Source organism: Phocoena phocoena, chromosome 8 (genome assembly GCF_963924675.1).
Source record: "Phocoena phocoena chromosome 8, mPhoPho1.1, whole genome shotgun sequence".
NCBI lineage: Eukaryota > Metazoa > Chordata > Mammalia > Artiodactyla > Phocoenidae > Phocoena > Phocoena phocoena.
In genome coordinates, this window is record NC_089226.1 from 101643322 (window position 1) to 101663128 (window position 19807).

At 41.2% G+C, this 19807-nt stretch overlaps 1 protein-coding gene across 1 annotated transcript in view; it reads right to left on the reverse strand.

Moving 5' to 3' along the window:
- Nucleotides 1-476: 476 nt before the first annotated feature.
- The window catches only part of ATL3 (atlastin GTPase 3), a 45575-nt gene continuing 26244 nt past the window's right edge, over nucleotides 477-19807 (reverse strand). Inside the window, exons 6-13 of the mRNA XM_065883325.1 lie at nucleotides 17112-17168; nucleotides 16227-16319; nucleotides 15062-15200; nucleotides 4329-4456; nucleotides 3659-3715; nucleotides 2331-2402; nucleotides 1505-1936; nucleotides 477-713 (exon numbers count right to left, since the gene is read on the reverse strand). Of these exons, the coding sequence (XP_065739397.1) occupies nucleotides 627-713; nucleotides 1505-1936; nucleotides 2331-2402; nucleotides 3659-3715; nucleotides 4329-4456; nucleotides 15062-15200; nucleotides 16227-16319; nucleotides 17112-17168 (1065 nt within the window). The 3' untranslated portion in view covers nucleotides 477-626. The remainder of the gene's footprint in view (nucleotides 714-1504; nucleotides 1937-2330; nucleotides 2403-3658; nucleotides 3716-4328; nucleotides 4457-15061; nucleotides 15201-16226; nucleotides 16320-17111; nucleotides 17169-19807) is intronic.

The window sequence follows — 19807 nt, forward strand, 5'->3', positions numbered from 1 at the left end:
CAGGAAACAGACCTTAAATTTCAGTGTACGGTAGAGTTAAATACGATATAATTTTTCCATACTATGTGGCAAAAACAATTCTCTAATATTATAAGACTTTAAAAGTGTAATGGCATCATTTTTAGTCAGTCTTTAGTTCTGAAGCTTTTGCAAGTTTTGTAAACTTTAAAAAAAAATCCTTTTCAAAAGAGTAAGGTACGAAAGAACTGATAATTCACCAAAACAGCATCTTTCATGTGGTTATCCTCAATCCCTTCCCTATTATGTCCTCAAAAGCATGGATTCAACCTTAAAAGGCACTAAATGGCACATAAAGGACAAAACCGCATTTCCATTTTTTCTTTTAGCTTTTTCCCCATAAAGTGCACAAAGCAGAGAGTAATAAGAAGACAGACATAGGCTTGGATCTATACCAGCAAGGAAAAGAAATGCTTCCAAGAGAAATGGAAGTGTGTTTAAGAATCTGAAACCACAGGAAAGGTCTATTCATTTATTAGTGCCGTGTTTCAGCTCTTTCCAGATGGCCCCAGGTCTGCGTTCCTTGGGAGCTGGACCTGTGGCCATGGCAGAAGCCCAGAAATCAGAAGGGGCTGGCTGGGGTCTTGTTGGATCCTCTTGTTAAGATGCTACTGAGCTTTTTTATCCAAGGATGGTCTCCCAACAACTGCATCCCTCACAGCAGCCTGAGTGGAATTACCAATGTGAGAAGTGGCCTGCAAAAGTCCATTTATTCAACATGTCAGTTAATAAAATACAGCACAGCATCAAAAGAGTAAGCCATTGGAGACAAACTTTCGAAAATCTCTGTCTACATTGTTACTATGTTATAGAAAATAAGGGAATGAAAATGCAGGGGTCGGGGAGCCCTGTGGCAGCTGCTAACTCCCCAGAGAGTCCATCAGCTGAGCCTCTGCTACCTTACTGGAATGGAAGGTAAGGGGTGGGCAGCTCTCCTGGCTTTACCACAGGCTTCTAACTTAACTGATATGTTCCTGCTACTCAGAAAGAGAAAGCTGAGTCTCAAGGATCTATAAACCTAGAGATCATGTCAATGTCAAAAGCCAATGGCTTACTGAATGATTTAAGTGAAAGACACGCCATCCATTAGTAGGTCTCAAAATAGAACAGTTTGTTAAGTTCATATTTTTCAAAGCTTGTGACTTTCAGTGAAGCAAACTAACCTTGGATGGGGGAGAGACTCACACAGGAATTAGTCTGATGAACACGCAGTTAAAAGTTTCCCATGAAGGACACAACATATGTAAGTTGGAAATTTTTTTGCACTAAAGAGCAGTTTTTAAGCGTGGAAACAAAATATTACAAATAAACATTAATATCCTAAAGAAGGATAATAAAACGTAAGGCCTGTTAGAAAAAAAAAAATGGCCAGGGGAAGTTTCTCATGCCTTCCTTCACTACTGAACTCTTCCAAACGGAGATACTTTACAATAAGCACAAGTACTGTCCATTATCAAGCGTCAGCCGCTCAGCTGGCACCACTTACCTGCTCCAATACATATGCTGCACCAGAGTCGATAGCACCGCCCAGCTCACGGTACTGACCAGAGTACCTGATGTACCCCCAGGTGAGAAGCGCTATTAACAGCAGGCCAACCATACAGTTGAACAGCTGGGCCACCACCTCAAGACCAATAACGCCAGTGAGGCCTGAAGCTATGTACAAAGCCACAATGCCTGCGAAGAGCACTGCAGGGGTTCGGAAGGTGCTGAAGACATTCTTGCTACCATTGTGCTTGCAGAAGTTCTCATACAGTTCCTTGATCTCCTCCTCCAGCTCCTGCTGGTAACGAAGGCTAAAATCCTTCCCACCCATCTTTTTTGTCTTCTTAAAATGGTCCAGAGCAAGTTCTTTGAATTCACAGTGCTTCTCCTCTAGAATGTCTGGAGACAAATAAGGTTTGTCTCCCCCAGAAACCTAAAAAGAATAAAGACACAATGTGAAGGATGAAGAACCCTTCAAAAACAAATGCCAAATAAAACAAGTGAAAACACTGAAAAGCTTAGAATATTTTAAGATATTAGAAATTAACTTTAAAATGATGACCAAGACCAATAGAGGTCTGGTTTCAATTCCTCAGAAAAGCACACTTAGTAACCAGGGTGATATTGATTAGTGAGAGCTGTGACACTGTAAGAAAGCCTTGCTTATTAGAAAGGGCCATAATTAAAAGGCCCCAATAAGCAAGAAGACCTGAATGTTGCCTCATCATCATAAGATACACTAAATGGGATCAAGTTTGGACTTCTGAAGTCAGCAACATGCCCAGTTATAGGTATTTCAGAATAAGACAACTGCCCAGCACACCTACCTCTTCCATGTTGTTATAGTAGATGTCCTTGGCAGAGGCTGCAGCTGCTAAATTGTTGGCTTCAGCAGTGGCCTTTTAAGAAATGAAAGCACAAACCATAAATCCTTTCTCTTTTAATGTTCTCCCACAAATAACCAAGTAAAAATTTTCTCTCACCCTATTCCCCATTCCCCCTCTTTATTATTCTTCTGTTTTTCAGCTTTCCATATAGCCCAATTTATGAATTAAAATATACCTTTTCTGCCAAATTTTTTGCCAAAAAATGTTCTCATAAATAAGAGAGAGAACAAAAAATGTTCTCATACTTTAGCATAAAATTAAACCTCTGAAAGTATTTCCTTTGCTTCGATTTTATGTGTTAAAAAATAGATGTAACTCAGAAAAGAAGAGGAAAAATTTATCTTTATAACATCAATCCCGATCTCTAGCTCCCTTTGTGAAAATGTTATCCTACTAAAGAAATAAACATTTGGGGCTTCCCTGGTGGCGCAGTGGTTAAGAATCCACCTGCCAATGCAGGGGACACGGGTTTGATCCCTGGTGTGGGAAGATCCCACATGCCACAGAGCAACTAAGCCCATGTGCCACAACTACTGAGCCTGCACTCTACAGCCCATGAGCCACAACTACTAAGCCCATGCACCACAACTACTGAAGCCCATGCGCCTAGAGCCCGTGCTGCACAAGAGAAGCCAGTGCAAAGAGGAGCCCGTGCACCGCAACGAAGAGTAGCCCCTGCTCACCGCAACTAGAGAAAGCCCCGCACACAGCAATGAAGACCCAATGCAGCCCCGCACACAGCAATGAAGACCCAATGCAGCCAAAAGTAAATAAATAAATAAATAAAGATTTGGCAATAAATAGCCTTATCTTCAGCACATGAAAGTCAGAAATTATATGTTTTAACAAGATGACATCTTGGAAACATCAAAATGTTGGAAATAAAACTATTTGCAAATTAAAAACCTGATTAGTTAACAGGAAATATTTAGATACGTTGAACATGTTCTATGAAAAGAGACAACAGGTAACAGGAAAATGATTTGTCTAACAGAACTGGGTATGTTTAACCTGTTTTCCACAGTATGTTTTGGGGGAAGACCAGGCCCAGCAAGAAGCCGTTCTGTTCTAACTTCACCAGCATGAATACAGACAAGAAAACCGGAAGGGAGTCACACTGCTGGAAAATGTGCTAAACATGAATGGACCTCAGCATAATGAAAAGGGGGGGACCAACAGCATTCTCTTCTTAAAGGACTCTGCTTACTGTATACGGGTCAATTCAAGTAATCAAAGGATATCATTTAGGATGCCAAAGAACTGCTTACCTGAAGCATGGATTTGGGGTGAGGCAGATCTTCTCCTTGGTAAATTTTAATATATGCCTTAGAATATAAACATAAAAACAATTATGAAAAATGCCATTCTGTCATATTTAACTGGACTTTGATTTTTATAAACAGTGACCATACAATTGCATTTTCCTAAAGACCTAGATCAACACCCAGGAATTAGCAAAAACACAGCACACCTTTGAGTGCATGTTAGCATTTTTTAGTTAACTGAAAATATTCTCAAAGCAGCACAAGTCTAGGACTCCCACCAGGCTCCCCATGCACACTGGCCTCACCACTACCTGTGGGCAGAGGGACCATCCGCCTTGAGGTAGTCATGTCACATCTAGGTGCCGTCTCCTCCTACTCACAGCAACTTCCTAACCACCTCCTGTCCACACCATCTTCCTTGAGGAACAATCTTCCTTTAGCCACAGTAATTACTCCTCTAAGAGAGTGCAAACAACATCCATTTGGTTCTTAGACCGATACTGCCACCCAGTGGCCCACTCCTGGGAGGACACTGGAGTCTCTCAAAACGCCTCTCACCATCTCCCCCTTGAAATTTTCCCCCAGGCTTTAAAATATTGAAACCAAGTTAGTTTATAACCTAGATCAGTTTAACCAAAGGTCAAACATTTTAATAATTAAAACCCACATTTACCTTAAAATATTCCAATAGCCCCCGACAGGTGACTTTCGAGCCGTTGATCTCCTTTTCCATTAAGTTAGCTGGGTTTAATACATATGGTATCAGTGTCTGTAACTGCTCTTTGAATTCACTGGCAATATCTGTTCACAGGACCAAGAAAAAGGAAACAATAAGCCCAACAGATTTATTCAACCAAGGGGAGAATAGTTGCTCTAACGTTTGCCAGCTAAAGGGCGAGGGCGGGGGTCCCAGACTGTGAGTCTGACACTTTCTGACAATGACCAGATTGCTTGCGGGTTTCTGTTCTCATGTACCTGTATTGTCTCCTTCTCTTCTGCAGTATTAAGTCCTCTCTAGTCCAGAACAGAATATGCAGAACATCCCTACCCTGCTTTCCATTCTGGGAGATTCAGTCTACTCCCTTAGACTTTCAAGAAATTTCACTTTTTAAAGAATTAACAGGTCTTCCAGAAAATCAAGTATCAACCCCTCAGGTTCTCCCAAGCCAGGCCTTTGCTGTACCCTCACTCTCCCCCTTAAATCCATTAGATTTCACTATTCATCCACGTGCTTTATTTTGTTGTTTGTTTTACGCGGGCCTCTCATTGTTGTGGCCTCTTCCGTTGTGGAGCACACGCCCCGGATGCGCAGGCTCAGCGGCCATGGCTCACGGGCCCAGCCGCTCCGGGGCATGTGGGATCTTCCCCGACCAGGGCACGAACCCCTGTCCCCTGCATCGGCAGGCAGACTCAACCACTGTGCCCCCAGGGAAGCCCGACGTGCTTTATTTTTGTTCATTTTCTAATGTTAAAGGAAATAAAAGCACCTGGACCCCATGATATTTATTTTCTACTATCTCCTCAGAGAAGCCCTCTGGGCCACCCCAAAGGGAAAAGGCTACTATCTCAGGAAAGGTGATAGCTTCTTTTCAGCTTCTACCAAGTTCTCACAGAGGGTTCAGGAGAGCCATTAAATAGAGCTCTTTCCTCAAAGTGAGAACTTGCTGGCCCAACTATGAAAATGCAAGGAATCTGATTTATATGATCTAACTTCTTCCTAGGTTCCCAACTAATTCAGACTATCAACTGAAAAGAAAGTAGATGGGAACCCACATCAAGATGGGAACTCTTTCAACAGCCCATAACCCAAGTTTACAAAACTGAAACATTCTTATTTATTCATTCAACAGTTTGGGGGCACCCTTTTGTGGCAGGCATTGCTGTAAGAGTTGGGGATAGCATAGTGAATAAAACAAAAGTGGTTTATAAATTTTTCCAACTACAAATATCGCCATAAAAATCTCCATAGAAAAAACTTCAGGTTACTTTTACCTCCTTAGATGATAGGGTCAACTAAGAGAAATTACTAGGTATGTGACAACAATGTAGACTCCTGGAAAACATTCAAAACTACTTAAAAAACAACCATATATAAAGCCCATCATCAGACAATCACAATTAACATTTAAAATATCCTCCTTCCTTTTTAAGGCTCTTATATATTGCTAAACTGCTTCTGTAGAAGATTGTACCCATTTATACCCCTGTCACCAATGTAGGAGAAGACTTGTTTACTACTCTGAACACACTGAGATTTTTATTGTTTTTAAAACTTTTACTGACTTGATTGGTGAAAAACAGTATCTTGCAGTTTTGTTTTGTTTTGTATTTAATTTATTTATGTTTTGTCTGCACTGGGTCTTCATTGCTGCCTGGGCTTTCTCTAGTTGAGGCAAGCAGGGGCTATTCTTCGTTGCGGTGCACATTGCGGTGGCTTCTCTTGTTGTGGAGCATGGGCTCTAGGCACATGGGCTTCAGTAGTTGTGGCATGCGGGCTCAGTAGTTGTGGCGCACGGGCTTAATTGCTCTGCAGCATGTGGGATCTTCCCAGACCAGGGCTTGAACCCATGTCCCCTGCATTGGCAGGCGGATTCTTAACCACTGCGCCACCAGGGAAGTCCCTATCTTGCAGCTTCTGCGTCTGACAGTACTAAAGACTAGAGAATCTGAAGGAACCTTCTTCCTAACAAGATCCTGCACACAATATATTCCATTACAGTGTAGACTTGGAAGTAAAAGAGAGCTGCAAGGGGCTGAGCAGGTGGGCAGTGAGCTGAAACCAGAGCACTGAGCTAAGTACATGTGAAGCTGTGGCTTATTTGAGGCCATTCACTGCAACGTGGTGACAAACTCTGGGCAAAAATAACTCCTAAATTAAGTTGGATCATGAAATGGAGCTGGAATGGTCCCAGGCGGGTAAGCCCTTAGCTCCCCAAAGGAGCAAACACAGATCTCCTCTGGAGGAAAAGAGATCTGAATAATGTACCAAGGAGCAGCACAGAGAGATGACGATGGGAAATAAAGAAGAAAATTAAGATATGGAAGACAGAATAAGATTATTTAATATATGTCTAACAGGAGTCCTGGGAGATGAAGGGGAGTGAATCAGAGGCAATAAGAGAAGGGGTGATGGCTGAGAACTCTCTAGAACTAATGAAGTACATGAATCCACAGCTTCAGAAACCACAGCGTATAACAAGCAAGTTAAATAGAAAGAAAAACACACGTAACAGTAAAATTGTCACACGGCAAAGACCTTCTGAAAGAAGGAAAATGTTTCCAGAAGGAAGGTCTGCAGGACAAGAAAGTGAACAAAGAAATTCTTTTTTTTTTTTTTTTTTTTTTTTTTTTTTTTTTTGCGGTACACAGGCCTCTCACTGTTGTGGCCTCTCCCGTTGCGGAGCACAGGCTCCGGACGCGCAGGCTCAGCGGCCATGGCTCACGGGCCCAGCCACTCCGCGGCATGTGGGATCTTCCCAGACCGGGGCATGAACCCGGGTCAAGAGGGGCTTCCCTGGTGGCGCAGTGGTTGAGAGTCTGCCTGCTGATGCAGGGGACACGGGTTCGTGCCCCGGTCCGGGAGGATCCCACATGCCGCGAAGCGGCTGGGCCCGTGAGCCATGGCCGCTGAGCCTGCGCGTCCGGAGCCTGTGCTCCGCAACGGGAGAGGCCACAACAGTGAGAGGCCCGCGTACCGCAAAAAAATAAAAAATATAAAATCTGATGTGGAAAAAAGCAAAAACTCCATTCTCCATGAATTACGTAGATAATACGTAATATTTACAAATATACTACTAGAAATAATGAGAGTTTAGCAAGATTGCTGAATTTATCATATAGAAAAATCAAATGCATTTCAACATACCAGCATGATTAGGAAAAATAATTTTTAAGATTTCTAACTTCTAAGGAAACTTCTAAAATAAATCTAACAAAATATGTATAAGACCTTAATCAAGTAAGTTTTTATATTCTTCATAAAGTGAAACTAAAAAACCTAAATAAATGGAGAGAGATTACTCTGTTCAGGATAAGAATACCTTCCCATTGTCATAAATACATGCCAATCGCCATCAGATCAATTTATAGATCCAATGCAATTCCAATCAAAAACCAAACAGGGACATCAATAAACCTGATAAACTGATTCCAAAACTTACACAGAAGAGCAAAGACTAAAGAGTAATTAAGACACTACTGAAGATGACTACAGGTAAAAAAGGGAGGGAATCGTTATACCAGATATCAACTCTTATTATAAAATAACTAATTATGATAATGTAGTAATGGCACAGGGCTAGACAAAATGACCAGTGGGACAGAATTAAGAACCTAGAATCTGACCCATGCATTTATAAAAGGATTTTTTTAAACATAACAGAAATTGCAAATAACCGGAAAACAGAGTATTCAATCAGTGATATCAGAAGTATTAGCATCTATGTACAAAAATAGAAAACGGATCTCCACCTCACATACACAAAAATTGATTCCCAGTCGACTAAACACAAATATGAAAGACAAAATTTAAGAGTGTTTGTATGCATGTGTGTGTGTGTAGAGAAAGGAAAGTATTTTCTAAAACAAGACTTAAAAAGCACTATATAAAATCAAAGGTGAATGAATTCGACCACATTAAAACTAAGACACTACTACTAAAAAAAGAAAAGGCAAGACACAGGATGGGAGAAGATACCTGCAATGCATAACCAACAAGGCTCATATCTTTTTTTAATTTTTAAAATAAATGTACTTATTTTATTTATTTATTTTAGGCTGCACTGGGTCTTCATTGCTGGGCACGGGCTTTCTCTAGTTTCAGAGAGTGGGGGTTACTCTTCGTTGCAGTATGTGGGCTTCTCATTGCAGTGGCTTCTCTTGTTGCAGAGCACAGGTTCTGGGCGCGGGCTTTAGTAGTTGTGGCTCACAGGCTCAGTAGTTGTGGCTCGCAGGATCTAGAGCGCAGGCTCAGTAGTTGTGGCGCACGGGCTTAGTTGCTCCGCGGCATGTGGGATCTTCCCGGACCGGGGCACGAACCCGTGTCCCCTGCATCGGCAGGCGGACTCTCAACCACTGCGCTACCAGGGAAGCCCGTAACATATACTTCTAATCACTGATTTCCACCCCATCTTAAATAACTAATCAATCATAAGGTCTCTTGACATCAAAAAATTTTTTAAGTTTTTCAATGTCCTACCTAAGTAAATGGGTACCAATCTCCATCTAAATACTCTTAATTCTATAGTTTTTTCAGGATGGCGCCAAAATATGGCCTATATCAACTTTAAAAAGGGATTGATCTCTATATTACACATTGATTAGTGGCTTAACATTTGATAAAGGTGACATTTCAACCAGTGGGGGAAAGTTGGACTATTCAACAAATAGTTTTGAGACAAATAGGTGCCCATTCAGAAAATAAGCTGGATCCAAACTGTATCATAAATTATAATGTGAAAAATGGAACCGAAAAATTTCAAGAAAAAAAGTGGGACAAATTATTTATAACCTTGGAGTGAAAAACACATAGGGTACATAAAATGCTATCCCATGTATATTTATATTTGCTTTGCATGTACTAAAAGAAACTCTGGAAGCCTACAAAAATGGAAGAGAGACTTTTCACTAAATACTTACTTCTTAATCTTTTCTGGGATTTTAAACATGTGAGTGCATTACCTATTCAGAAAAATAAATTTTTTTATGGTTTCAATATTCACCACACTGAAAGAATGAGAGCTTCAGCAATTATTTCACAAAAGACGCAGCAGGATCTAGACACCACAGACTGTATTATCCATGTTTTTACCCAGATTTCATAGACCCTCAGCTATTAATGTTTCTATGAAGGCTGTACCAAAATATGAGTTTTAGACTCAGAACAGGCAAGAACTGTCTCACGACTGAGACAATCTCAGAATCTCATGGCCTCCAAGAAGACTGCTCCCTACAATCTCTTCTGTTTAATTTCTAAACAATTCAGTAGTTACTGTATTAGGTCTCTCTTCTCTAGTAAAAAGGAAGACAGATTTCTTTATGGTGAAGACAGTCATCCTGTGTCGGTTGAAAAGGAGTCTCAAAAATGAGCTCATCTCCTAGCTAACTATTGTAGGAACAGCAGCTCAGCACCGATTATACCAAAACTAAGACTGTCTGGCAGGTGTTCACCTCTGAATAAATGGTTATTCTTTTAAAAATAAAATGAAACCACTAAAACAATCCTTAAAGTACTTAGGGGAACATTTGCAGAAATCTTTTTTTTTTTGGTACACGGGCCTCTCACTGTTGTAGCCTCTCCCATAGCAGAGCACAGACTCTGGACGCGCAGGCTCAGCGGCCATGGCTCACGGACAGAGCCACTCCGCGGCATGTGGGATCTTCCCGGACCGGGGCATGAACCCGTGTCCCCTGCATCATCGGCAGGCGGACTCTCAACCACTGCGCCACCAGGGAAGCCCCAGAATGTAGTTCTTAATCAATTTAAATGTGCTACAGAAACTACATGAAGATCCTCTTCTGGATTAAACATAAACATTCTTAGGCTGATGGTGTCTTGCCCAGGTTATATGGGGCGGGGCTGCAGAACCTCAACCAAGTCATTGTACAAGAATATACTTGAGAAAATATATTGAAATGTCTAGGTATTTTTCTAGCTCTGAGAAATGTATCAGCTCTACTTAAAGATCCCCCCCCACAATGAAGTTTATGTGGTTCTCAATCAAGCACTTGCCAAATATTCACAAGTCACCTACTATTTGCAATGTAGCACCCTAAATTTACTCTTCACTCAAAACCCTTCAATATCTTGTTTAAAAGCTTGCCTAGGGCTTCCCTGGTGGCGCAGTGGTCGAGAGTCCGCCTGCCGATGCAGGGGACACGGGTTCGTGCTCCGGTCCGGGAAGATCCCGCATGCCGCGGAGCGGCTGGGCCCGTGAGCCATGGCCGCTGAGCCTGTGCTCCGCAACGGGTGAGGCCACAACAGTAAGAGGCCCGCGTACCGCTTAAAAAAAAAAAAAAAAAAAAAAAAAAGCTTGCCTAAAATTACAAACTACCCAACTCCAAAGCTAAAAAGTACATACATCTTTGCAGAGCTAGCAAGAATTCTTCATAAACAATCCTCCTAATGACTATACAGTTCCCTAAATAGACACACAAGTGCAAACTAATATATTTTTTTCTAAGGTTTTTTAAAAATTTATTTACTATTTATTTATTTATTTGGCTGCTCGGGTCTTAATTGCAGCACGAAGGATCTTCGTTGCAGCATACGGGATCTTTCACTGTAGCGCATGGGCTCCCTAGTTGTGGCGTGCAGGCTCAGTAGCTGGGGTACAGGGGCTTAGTTGCTCCGCAGCATGTGGGATCTTAGTTCCCTGACCAGGGATCGAACCCGCATCCCCTGCATTGAAAGGCAGATTCTCAACCACTGTACCGCCAGGAAAGTCCCAGGGCAAACTAATATTAACATATTTTTAAAGTGAAATAAAAAAGGAAATTTTTATTTTTCAAACCTTTCCTTTTAAAAACATCCTGATATGTACATATTTTTCAATAATTAGGATCTTACAATATATGCTACTCTGCAATCTTTTTACATTTAATAACGTATCATGAATATCTTTCTATGTAAATACAGATAGATCCATTTATCTATCTTATCCTTTTAAATGACTTCTTTTCATTCCTTTGTGTGATGTACCATAATTTAACCAATTCCTCAAAAATACATATTTGGGTTGTTTCCAATTATTCACTATTATAATAATAATGCCACAGTAGTATTATTCTTGTCCACATATTTTTATCTACTTACATATGGATAGTCCCTTAGGGTAATTTCCTAAAAGTGAAATAGTGGATCAAAAGACATGAACGTGGGCTTCCCTGGTGGCGCAGTGGTTGGGAGTCCGCCTGCCGATGCAGGGGACGCGGGTTCGTGCCCCGGACCGGGAGGATCCCACATGCCGCGGAGCGGCTGGGCCCGTGAGCCATGGCCGCTGAGTCTGCGCGTCCGGAGCCTGTGCCCCGCAACGGGAGAGGCCACAACAGTGAGAGGCCCGCATACCGCAAAAAAAAAAAAAAAAAAAAAAGACATGAACGTTTAAAATGTTGATACTGTCACATAAGGACTGTGTACCAACACATTTGTACTTTCTTGATTACTGTTATGCAACACATATTTTCATGAATATGTCTTAATCATTTGTATTTCTTCCTTTGGGACTTGCCTTTTCACGTAGCAAAGGAAAAATTTTAACCCTGTAAATGTGTTTTATAGTTCAATCATGCATGAGGGAAGCAAATAGTACATAATAATAGACTAAAGTTTGCTTATATAGAATTTATTCCCTGTTTTATAAATCTAATATGAAACTTAGCACACTTAATATTTAGTAATAAACCCTTCATATTTGTAAATATGTGTATGGGGTTGAGCAGTGTCCACCCCTTAAAATGCATGTCCACTGGAATCTCAGAATGGGACCTTACTTAAAAATAGAGTCTTTACAGATGTCATTAGTTAAGTTGAGATCATACTGGATATGGGTGGGACCTAAATTCAAAGAGCAGTGTCCTTGTAGGAAGAGAGAACACAGACAGAAGGTGGCCATGTGACCACAGAGACAGAAATCAGAATACTGAAACTAAAAGCCAAGGAATGCCAAGGATTGCCAGCAACCACCAAGAGAAACACAGGACAGATTCCCCCTCAGAGCCTCCAGAAGGAATCTACCCTGCCAACACCTTATTTTCGGAATTCTGGTCTCCTGAGCTGTTAGGGAATGAATTTCTTTTCTTAAGCCACCCCGTTTGTGGCACTTTGTTACAGCAGTCCTAAGACACTAATACAATATGCATATTGTATTACAATATGCGTTACATATTGTATTGCAATACAAAATTTCAAAAGTTAGGGTTACAGAACTTTAAAAAGCTCTTCCTATTTCCTGGAATACCATGATAAAAATAAATTTTAAAACAGAATGTTCTGGGAGCTTCCCTGGTGGCTCAGTGGTTGAGAATCCGCATGCCAATGCAAGGGACACGAGTTTGATCCCTGATCTGGGAAGAACCCACATGCCGCAGAGCAACCAAGCCCATGCGCCACAACTACTGAGCCTGCACTCCAGAGCCTGTGAGCCACAACTACTGAGCCTGCGTGCCACAACTACTGAAGCCTGCGCACCGCAACTACTGAAGCCTGCGCGCCTAGAGCCTGTGCTCTGCAACGAGAAGCCACCTCAGTGAGAAGATCGTGCACCACAACAAGGAGTAGCCCGCGCTCCCCGCAACTAGACAAAGCCCACGCACAGCAACAAAGACCCAACACAACCAAAAATAAATAAATAAATTTGAAAAAAAAGAATGTTCTGAAATATTTAAATGCTTAGTAATACAGAGGAATGTCATTCTGCATGCTTATGCCCGATAACCTGAGACCACCCTAAGACAGGAGGAAAGGCATGAAGAGTCATTCTAACCCACCCTCTCCTAAACATCATCAGTTGAGAATTCCACTGGGGGCCTTCCCTGGTGGCCCAATGGGTAAGACTCTGCACTCCCAATGCAGGGGACCCAGGTTCGATCCCTGGTTGGGGAACTAGATCCCACATGCATGCCACAACTAGAGTCGCATGCTGCAACTAAGACCTGGTGCAGCATGAATGAATGAATGAATGAATAAATAAATTTTTAATTCAAATGAAAATCAAGTACTTAAAAAAAAAAAGAACTCCACTGGACATCTTCCCTACCAGTGATGAACAAACCAGAGCTTAGGTCTGGTAAAAGTATGTCTAATAATGGAACGTTATAACCCTAAAAGAACACATCACCTACACACTCAACTTTCTCTCCTACCTAACTCACAAAGTGTTGCCTAAGCAGATTTCTCTCCAAAGCCAGGCTCCAACCTCGGATTTCTGAATTGCCAACCAACAGGCTGTGGAAGTTTCCTGCTCAGGAAAGCTGCCAACCACATACAAATATCACACAGGTGACAAATAGAAGGTAAAGGTAAGTCTCTCAAACTCGGTTTCTTTTGCAATATTAAGACCAGCTGGAATGTAAATCTTAGGTTGAACAAGCATATTAACTGTCTTGAACCAACTGAGCCAAATAAACTGAAAAAGATGCATTTTACGTTTAATATGAGGCTATGAAAAATTCCCACTTCAAAAGGCAAGTTCTCCTACTAACTAAACAGTATATATCCTCTAAATGACTTCCCCAATATAACAGAACTTCTAGTTTAGCACAGTAAGGCTTTGAGGCAAGAAGGACGGGGATGTGAATCTCTGCCCCACTACTTACTAGCTGAGTACTTTGAGCAAGTTACTTAACTTTCCTAAGCCAGCTTCTTCATTTTTAAGATAAAGGAAATACCAACTCCATGGAATTACTGGGAACATAAAGTATAAAAGTAACGAGCACAGTGCTGGTGCTATTGTCTGAATGTCTGTGTGCCCCTAAAACTCATATGGTTGAAATCCTAACCCCTAAAGGTGATGGTATTAGTAGGTGGGGCCTTTGGGGGGTGATTAGGTCACGAAGGTGAAGCCCTCAAGAATGGGATTAGTGCTCCTATGAAAGAGATGCTACAATCAGAACTCTTTAACACCAGAAAGAGAACCCTCACCCAACCATGCTGGCACTCGGATCTTGGATTTCCAGCCTCCAGAACTGTGAGAAATGAATTTCTGTTGCTTATAAACCACCCAGTCAATGGTATTTTGTCAGAGCAGCCTGGAGAGACTGACGGTTGGGAACACAGCTGGCCTCTAAAATCGGCAGCTATTATTATTTCTACTTTACTCGGAACCTAAGAAGCTCAGATAAAGTTTATAAACAAAAGCACTTAGTTTAACACACATGTAAACTGAGGACTAGCCATTAAATGACTCAAGGTCTCAGTGAAAAAGGAACAAAAATAAGACAATGGAACCCAAGTGTCCCACCTCTGATTTCTCTAAGCTACCGTCTAGTCAGCACTTCCTGATATTAACTCATGAACCAGCATCAAGTTTTGCTATAATCACAAATAAGATGAAAACAATAGCCATGCCATGCATCATGCTACCTTTGTTTGGGAATTTAATTTTACATCATAAAAATGAGCTAATGATAAGTTTTCCCTTTTTTAGCACTTTTATCTCTTGTAAACCAGTAATCGTAACGTCTCCCTTAGAAAGATCATTAATGGGTATTAGCACAACCATTTCAGATGGAGAAACTATGGTCACAATAAGGCAAGAGCAAAAACTGAACTAGATTCTAAATACTATTCTTTCTAAGAGAACATACTATTTCTCTTAGCATTTACTATTCACAATTGATATTTTCTGGTCACTATTTAATTCCAAACATAAAATCACATGTATAAAATAAACATCATTTAAAACACACCTTTCAATTTGCCATCGAAGTCAGGGCTTGTGGCAACCTGGAGCCCTGGATGTGGTAGCAGAAAACAGGTGACGCTGGAGAAACACGAGTGAATGTGATTTCGGACATTCTGAATTTCTTCATGTTGATGTTCTTTCACCTGCCAATAAAGGCTGACAATTTACAAAAGACCATTTGATTTTCCTCACCAGCAACCACTAGTATATGACAAAGGAGAGACTTCCCAATTCTAATGGATCGTAGTGGCCTAGGTGTTTTCCAATGAGAAAACTCAGAACCCTAAGAAGCAATAATGCATAAAATCGATTAACCATGGCTTGGCTCCTAGAGCTATCAAAGAACAGCAACTAAAGAGTTTCTTAAAAAAGAGTATTGCACAAGACTTAGGAAGAATAAGGGAAGGTTTGTGGGCATGAAGCAGGGTCTAACCAATTAGCAGTGATTGACAGAGGCCTCCTGTGGTTTTTTTTGTTTTTGTTTTTTCTATAAGTTTATTTATTATTTTTATTTTATTTATTTATTTATTGTTTCTGACTGCGTTGGGTCTTCGTTGCTGAGTGCGGGCTTTTTCTCTGGTTGCGGCGAGTGGGGGTTACTCTTCGTTGCGGTTCCCAGGCTTCTCATTGAGGTGGCTTCTCTTGTTGCAGAGCATGGGCTCTAGGCACACGGGCTTCAGTAGTTGTGGCACGTGGGCTCACTAGTTGTGGCTTGTAGGCTCTAAGCGTAGGCTCAGTAGTTGTGGTGCATGGGCTTAGCTGCTCCGCGGCATGTGGGATCTTCCCGGACCAGGGATCGAACCCGTGTCCCCTGCACTGGCAGGCGGATTCTCAACCACTGCGCCACCAGGGAATCCTGACTTCTGTGTTTTGAAGCCTGTTTGCATCCACACCAGAAACAAAAGGCACATATGGACCCACGTGTAAAATGTGAAACGGAAACTGCAATTAAAGCTTGGGCTTTTGCATGGGGTTCTGCTCTCCAATCCCTGTGAGTTATATACATGGGTTCTCTAATCTTACCATGAATATTATTATTGTGTGCTAATATTCCAGAGTGTTCAACACACAAGGTAATTTTCCATGATGTGCTTTAAATACAATAGCTAAAGGCAAATGAGAAAGTTATCACTACTTCAGGTAATTCCTCAGATTATATTTCTACTTACCTGTAGACGCTTTTCCAAAAACGACATTCCTCCCTGTAGTCCATAGTTGTATTCATAAGGGAAACTCCAGTCTCGAACCAGAAACATCAGTGTCTGTTTAGAAAGAGAGCAGAATGTATTATAATACTGCATAAATGTATTTTCAAAATAACCATTCAAATACTTCTTTGCATAATGCCAGCTTCTTCAAAGGGGGCAAGAAAATGTGCTAAAGGATTTATCTACTCTGTAATGTCTTAGAAACCTTATAAACACTAGCAGAACATGTATAAACCATATGTGAGGTCAATATCCCATCTGATATTTTTGTTCTCATGGGTTAATAGGAAGAGACTGATGAGAAAATGTTAAATTCGGGGCTCTGCTCGAAATGCAAGTATGAGGAATATGATGGAGGACAAGAAAAACATAGGCACTAGCTACTCATAAAATGAGATCTACTTTTAATGTCAGGAAGGAAAAGAAAACTAAAACAATAATACTTAGAGATCCTCTAATCTTACTGAGGTTTACTATGCATTCTTACCCTCATAAAACAATTAGCTAAAGCAGGGGTCAGCAAACTTCCTGTAAAGGGCCACAGAGTAAATATTTCAGGCTGCTGTAGCAAGAAGCAGCCATGGACAATACAAATGAGAGTAGCTGTGTTCCAATAAAACTTTCACTGTGGACACTGACATTTAAATTTCAAATAACTTACATATGTCATGAAATATTATTCCTCTTTTGATTTTTTTCAACCATTTAAAAATGTAAAAAAAATTTTCCTAACTCACAGGTCATATGAAAGCAGGCAGCTGGCCAGATCTGGCCTGTGGATTGTAGTTTGCTCATCTCTGAACTAAAACAAAGATATGACTTAAATATTTATAGTTAATATTCTACCTGGAAGGGTTTTTGGAAAATTTCATCCATCGCCAGACGACCATATTCTGTGAAGAGCTTTAAAAAGAAGAGTTATGGTTTGTAAGGCAATATTACATAAAGTATTTCTATGGCTATTCTACAGCAAATAATTCATTTAACAGACTGAACAGTACTTATCTGAGACCAAAATTCTACAGTTTCAAAAGCCCGCAGGAGTCATGAACCTTAAAATAAAAAATAATCTTGACTATTCCTCTCTCTCACATTCCTCATCCCAATTCATTAGCAAACCCAAAATCCAACCACTCACAACTTCCATGTGGCTTACAATATTGCAATAGTTTCTCCCGCGTCAGCCCTTGGCCCCCCCAGACTCTTCTCACTACAGCGGCCACGGTGGCTCTGTCATACACAACGTTAGTCAGACCACATCATACCTCTGCTCAAAACCCTCCAACCTCATTCAGGATAAAAGCCAGTCCTTACAGTTGTGATCCAGTCACACTGGCCCTCCTTGATGTTCCTCAAACCTGCAGGGCGCACTGCTGCCTTAGGGCCTTTGTTTTCACTCCTCCTGCTGCCTGCAGTGTTCTTCCCCCAAACACCTGCACAATCAGCCCCCTCACTGCTTCAGGTCTTTACTCCAATGACTGCTTCTCAATGAAGCCTCCCATGGCCATCTACCTAAAAAGATTACTTTTCCACATAATATTTCCTACCCCACGTCCTTGTGAAATTTTTCTCCTTCACCTGTCTCACTACCTAACATAATATACCTTTATTTATCTTGATTAGTGTCTGTCTTCACTACTAGCATTTAAACTTTGTGACGGCAAGGACGTTTGTCTGTTCTGTGCACTACGGGACCTCCAGCAGCAACAGTAGCATGTACTGGGCCTGTAGGATGCATGCCATTCAAATGACCCAATGAACGAATTCTTTAAAGTCAGGGTTTACACATACATTTACCTCTATTTCTTCATGAAGCCTCACTAAAAAGTAAAGCAAAACGAAGTTTAAAAATTGTAAACTCACAGGACAGAGAGGATCACAAATGATATGAAAAAGAGAAGTTGTCACAAACACTCTGGAAGAAAAACAAATGAGAACGGCCTCGGGTTTTGGCTTTGTCCGCCCTGCTAAGAAATCTGTGAGGCAGGGTCAGAAAGAGACAAGCAGAGTCTCTCAGCAGAATCCCTGAAAGGCTGAGAAATGAGAAGCACCCTCACCCTGAAGGAGGGCGTGAGGGAGCTGGGAAATGGCTGCAAGTCTTTGGAGGGATCACCGACACTCCCAGATCCTGCTCCCTCCGCCTGCTCCAATCCCCTTCCTGCCCCCACAGAAGATGGGAAGTGAACCAGAAAGCATTTAGACTTTGAAACCAAACTCAGCTGAAGATGGGAGTAAGTCCCCTATCTTACTGGAAACAGTTACTTAAGTCAAGTCTACATGTGCCATGTAGTGAGGCTCCTTGGGCCTCTCACCCTGCTGGAGCCACAGCAAGCTTTACCTACCCAGGCAGGAGTTTAAAGATGTCTCTGGAGAAACTGACAACCCAAGAATAATAGTCTGCAAATACTGACATTTAGGGGCTGCAACAAAATAACTAAATAATCTTGCCCAATGATCTCACTGGTGATCCAAACCAGTACAAGAGGCCCACTCTCTTACCAAAAGCTCCCAGTTGGTATTTTAGTGGCTCGCTCTTAAAATTGATGACCAGGGACCACCACACCTTTGAGAAAAGCTTCTAGCAAGGAAGACAAAAACTCATGTCTTTCAATTCTAGAACATCATCTTAATCCTTTTATAATTTCTTTTCCTCCATTTTCTGTGTTCTGTTTTACTAATATCGATTACCAACATGTTAAGCCTCTCCTGAATTGATCCTCAAATTTTCCTATTTTTCAGTGCCCTCCGTTTTCCCTCTCCTCCACCTCTCCCTCTCCTCTCTTCCTCCCCTTTCCCTTCTCTCTCCTCCCCACTCTATCTCTCTCCTCTCCTCTTCTCTTCTCTCAATGCTCCACTACCTCCCCTGCTACTGATTTCTACTCTCTGTCTTTTTAGTCAACCTGTTAGGAGAATTTTCTCCAATTCACCTTCTAACTCCTCCTGTACTGAATTTTCCATTTTTGCTGTCATAGTTGTAATTTCCAGGAGATCTTTCTGGTTTTCTGAAGGTTGCTTTATACCAGCATCCTGTTATTTCTTGGTTGCAACAGTTGCAATGTCTATCTTTCTGAGGATATGAGTGTACCAAGAATGAAGAAAAAGCCCACACTAAGGTACATAACCACGAAAATTCATACCAAGAATCAGAAGATCTTAAAAGCGTCAGAAACAAAAATGTCACATACAAAGGAATCAGATGATGTGGGACTTCAGCAGAGACACTGGAAGCTGGAAAGTAATGAAACGATGCCTTCAATTCTAAAACAAAATTATTTCCTATAATTCTAGGATAAAATTAACACATGCTCAGATTTATTAGACCTCAAAAATGTTATCTTCTATGCAGCCTTTCTCAGGAAGCTACTGGAGAATGCATACAATGATGGACAGAATAAACAAAAGATTAAATGGGATCCAACTGAGAAAGGAATCAAAAAGAAATTGCCCAGCCCTGATTTCAAACTATATTACAAAACTATAGTAATCAAAACAGTACAGTACTGATATAAAAACAGACACACAGATCAACGGAACAGAATAGA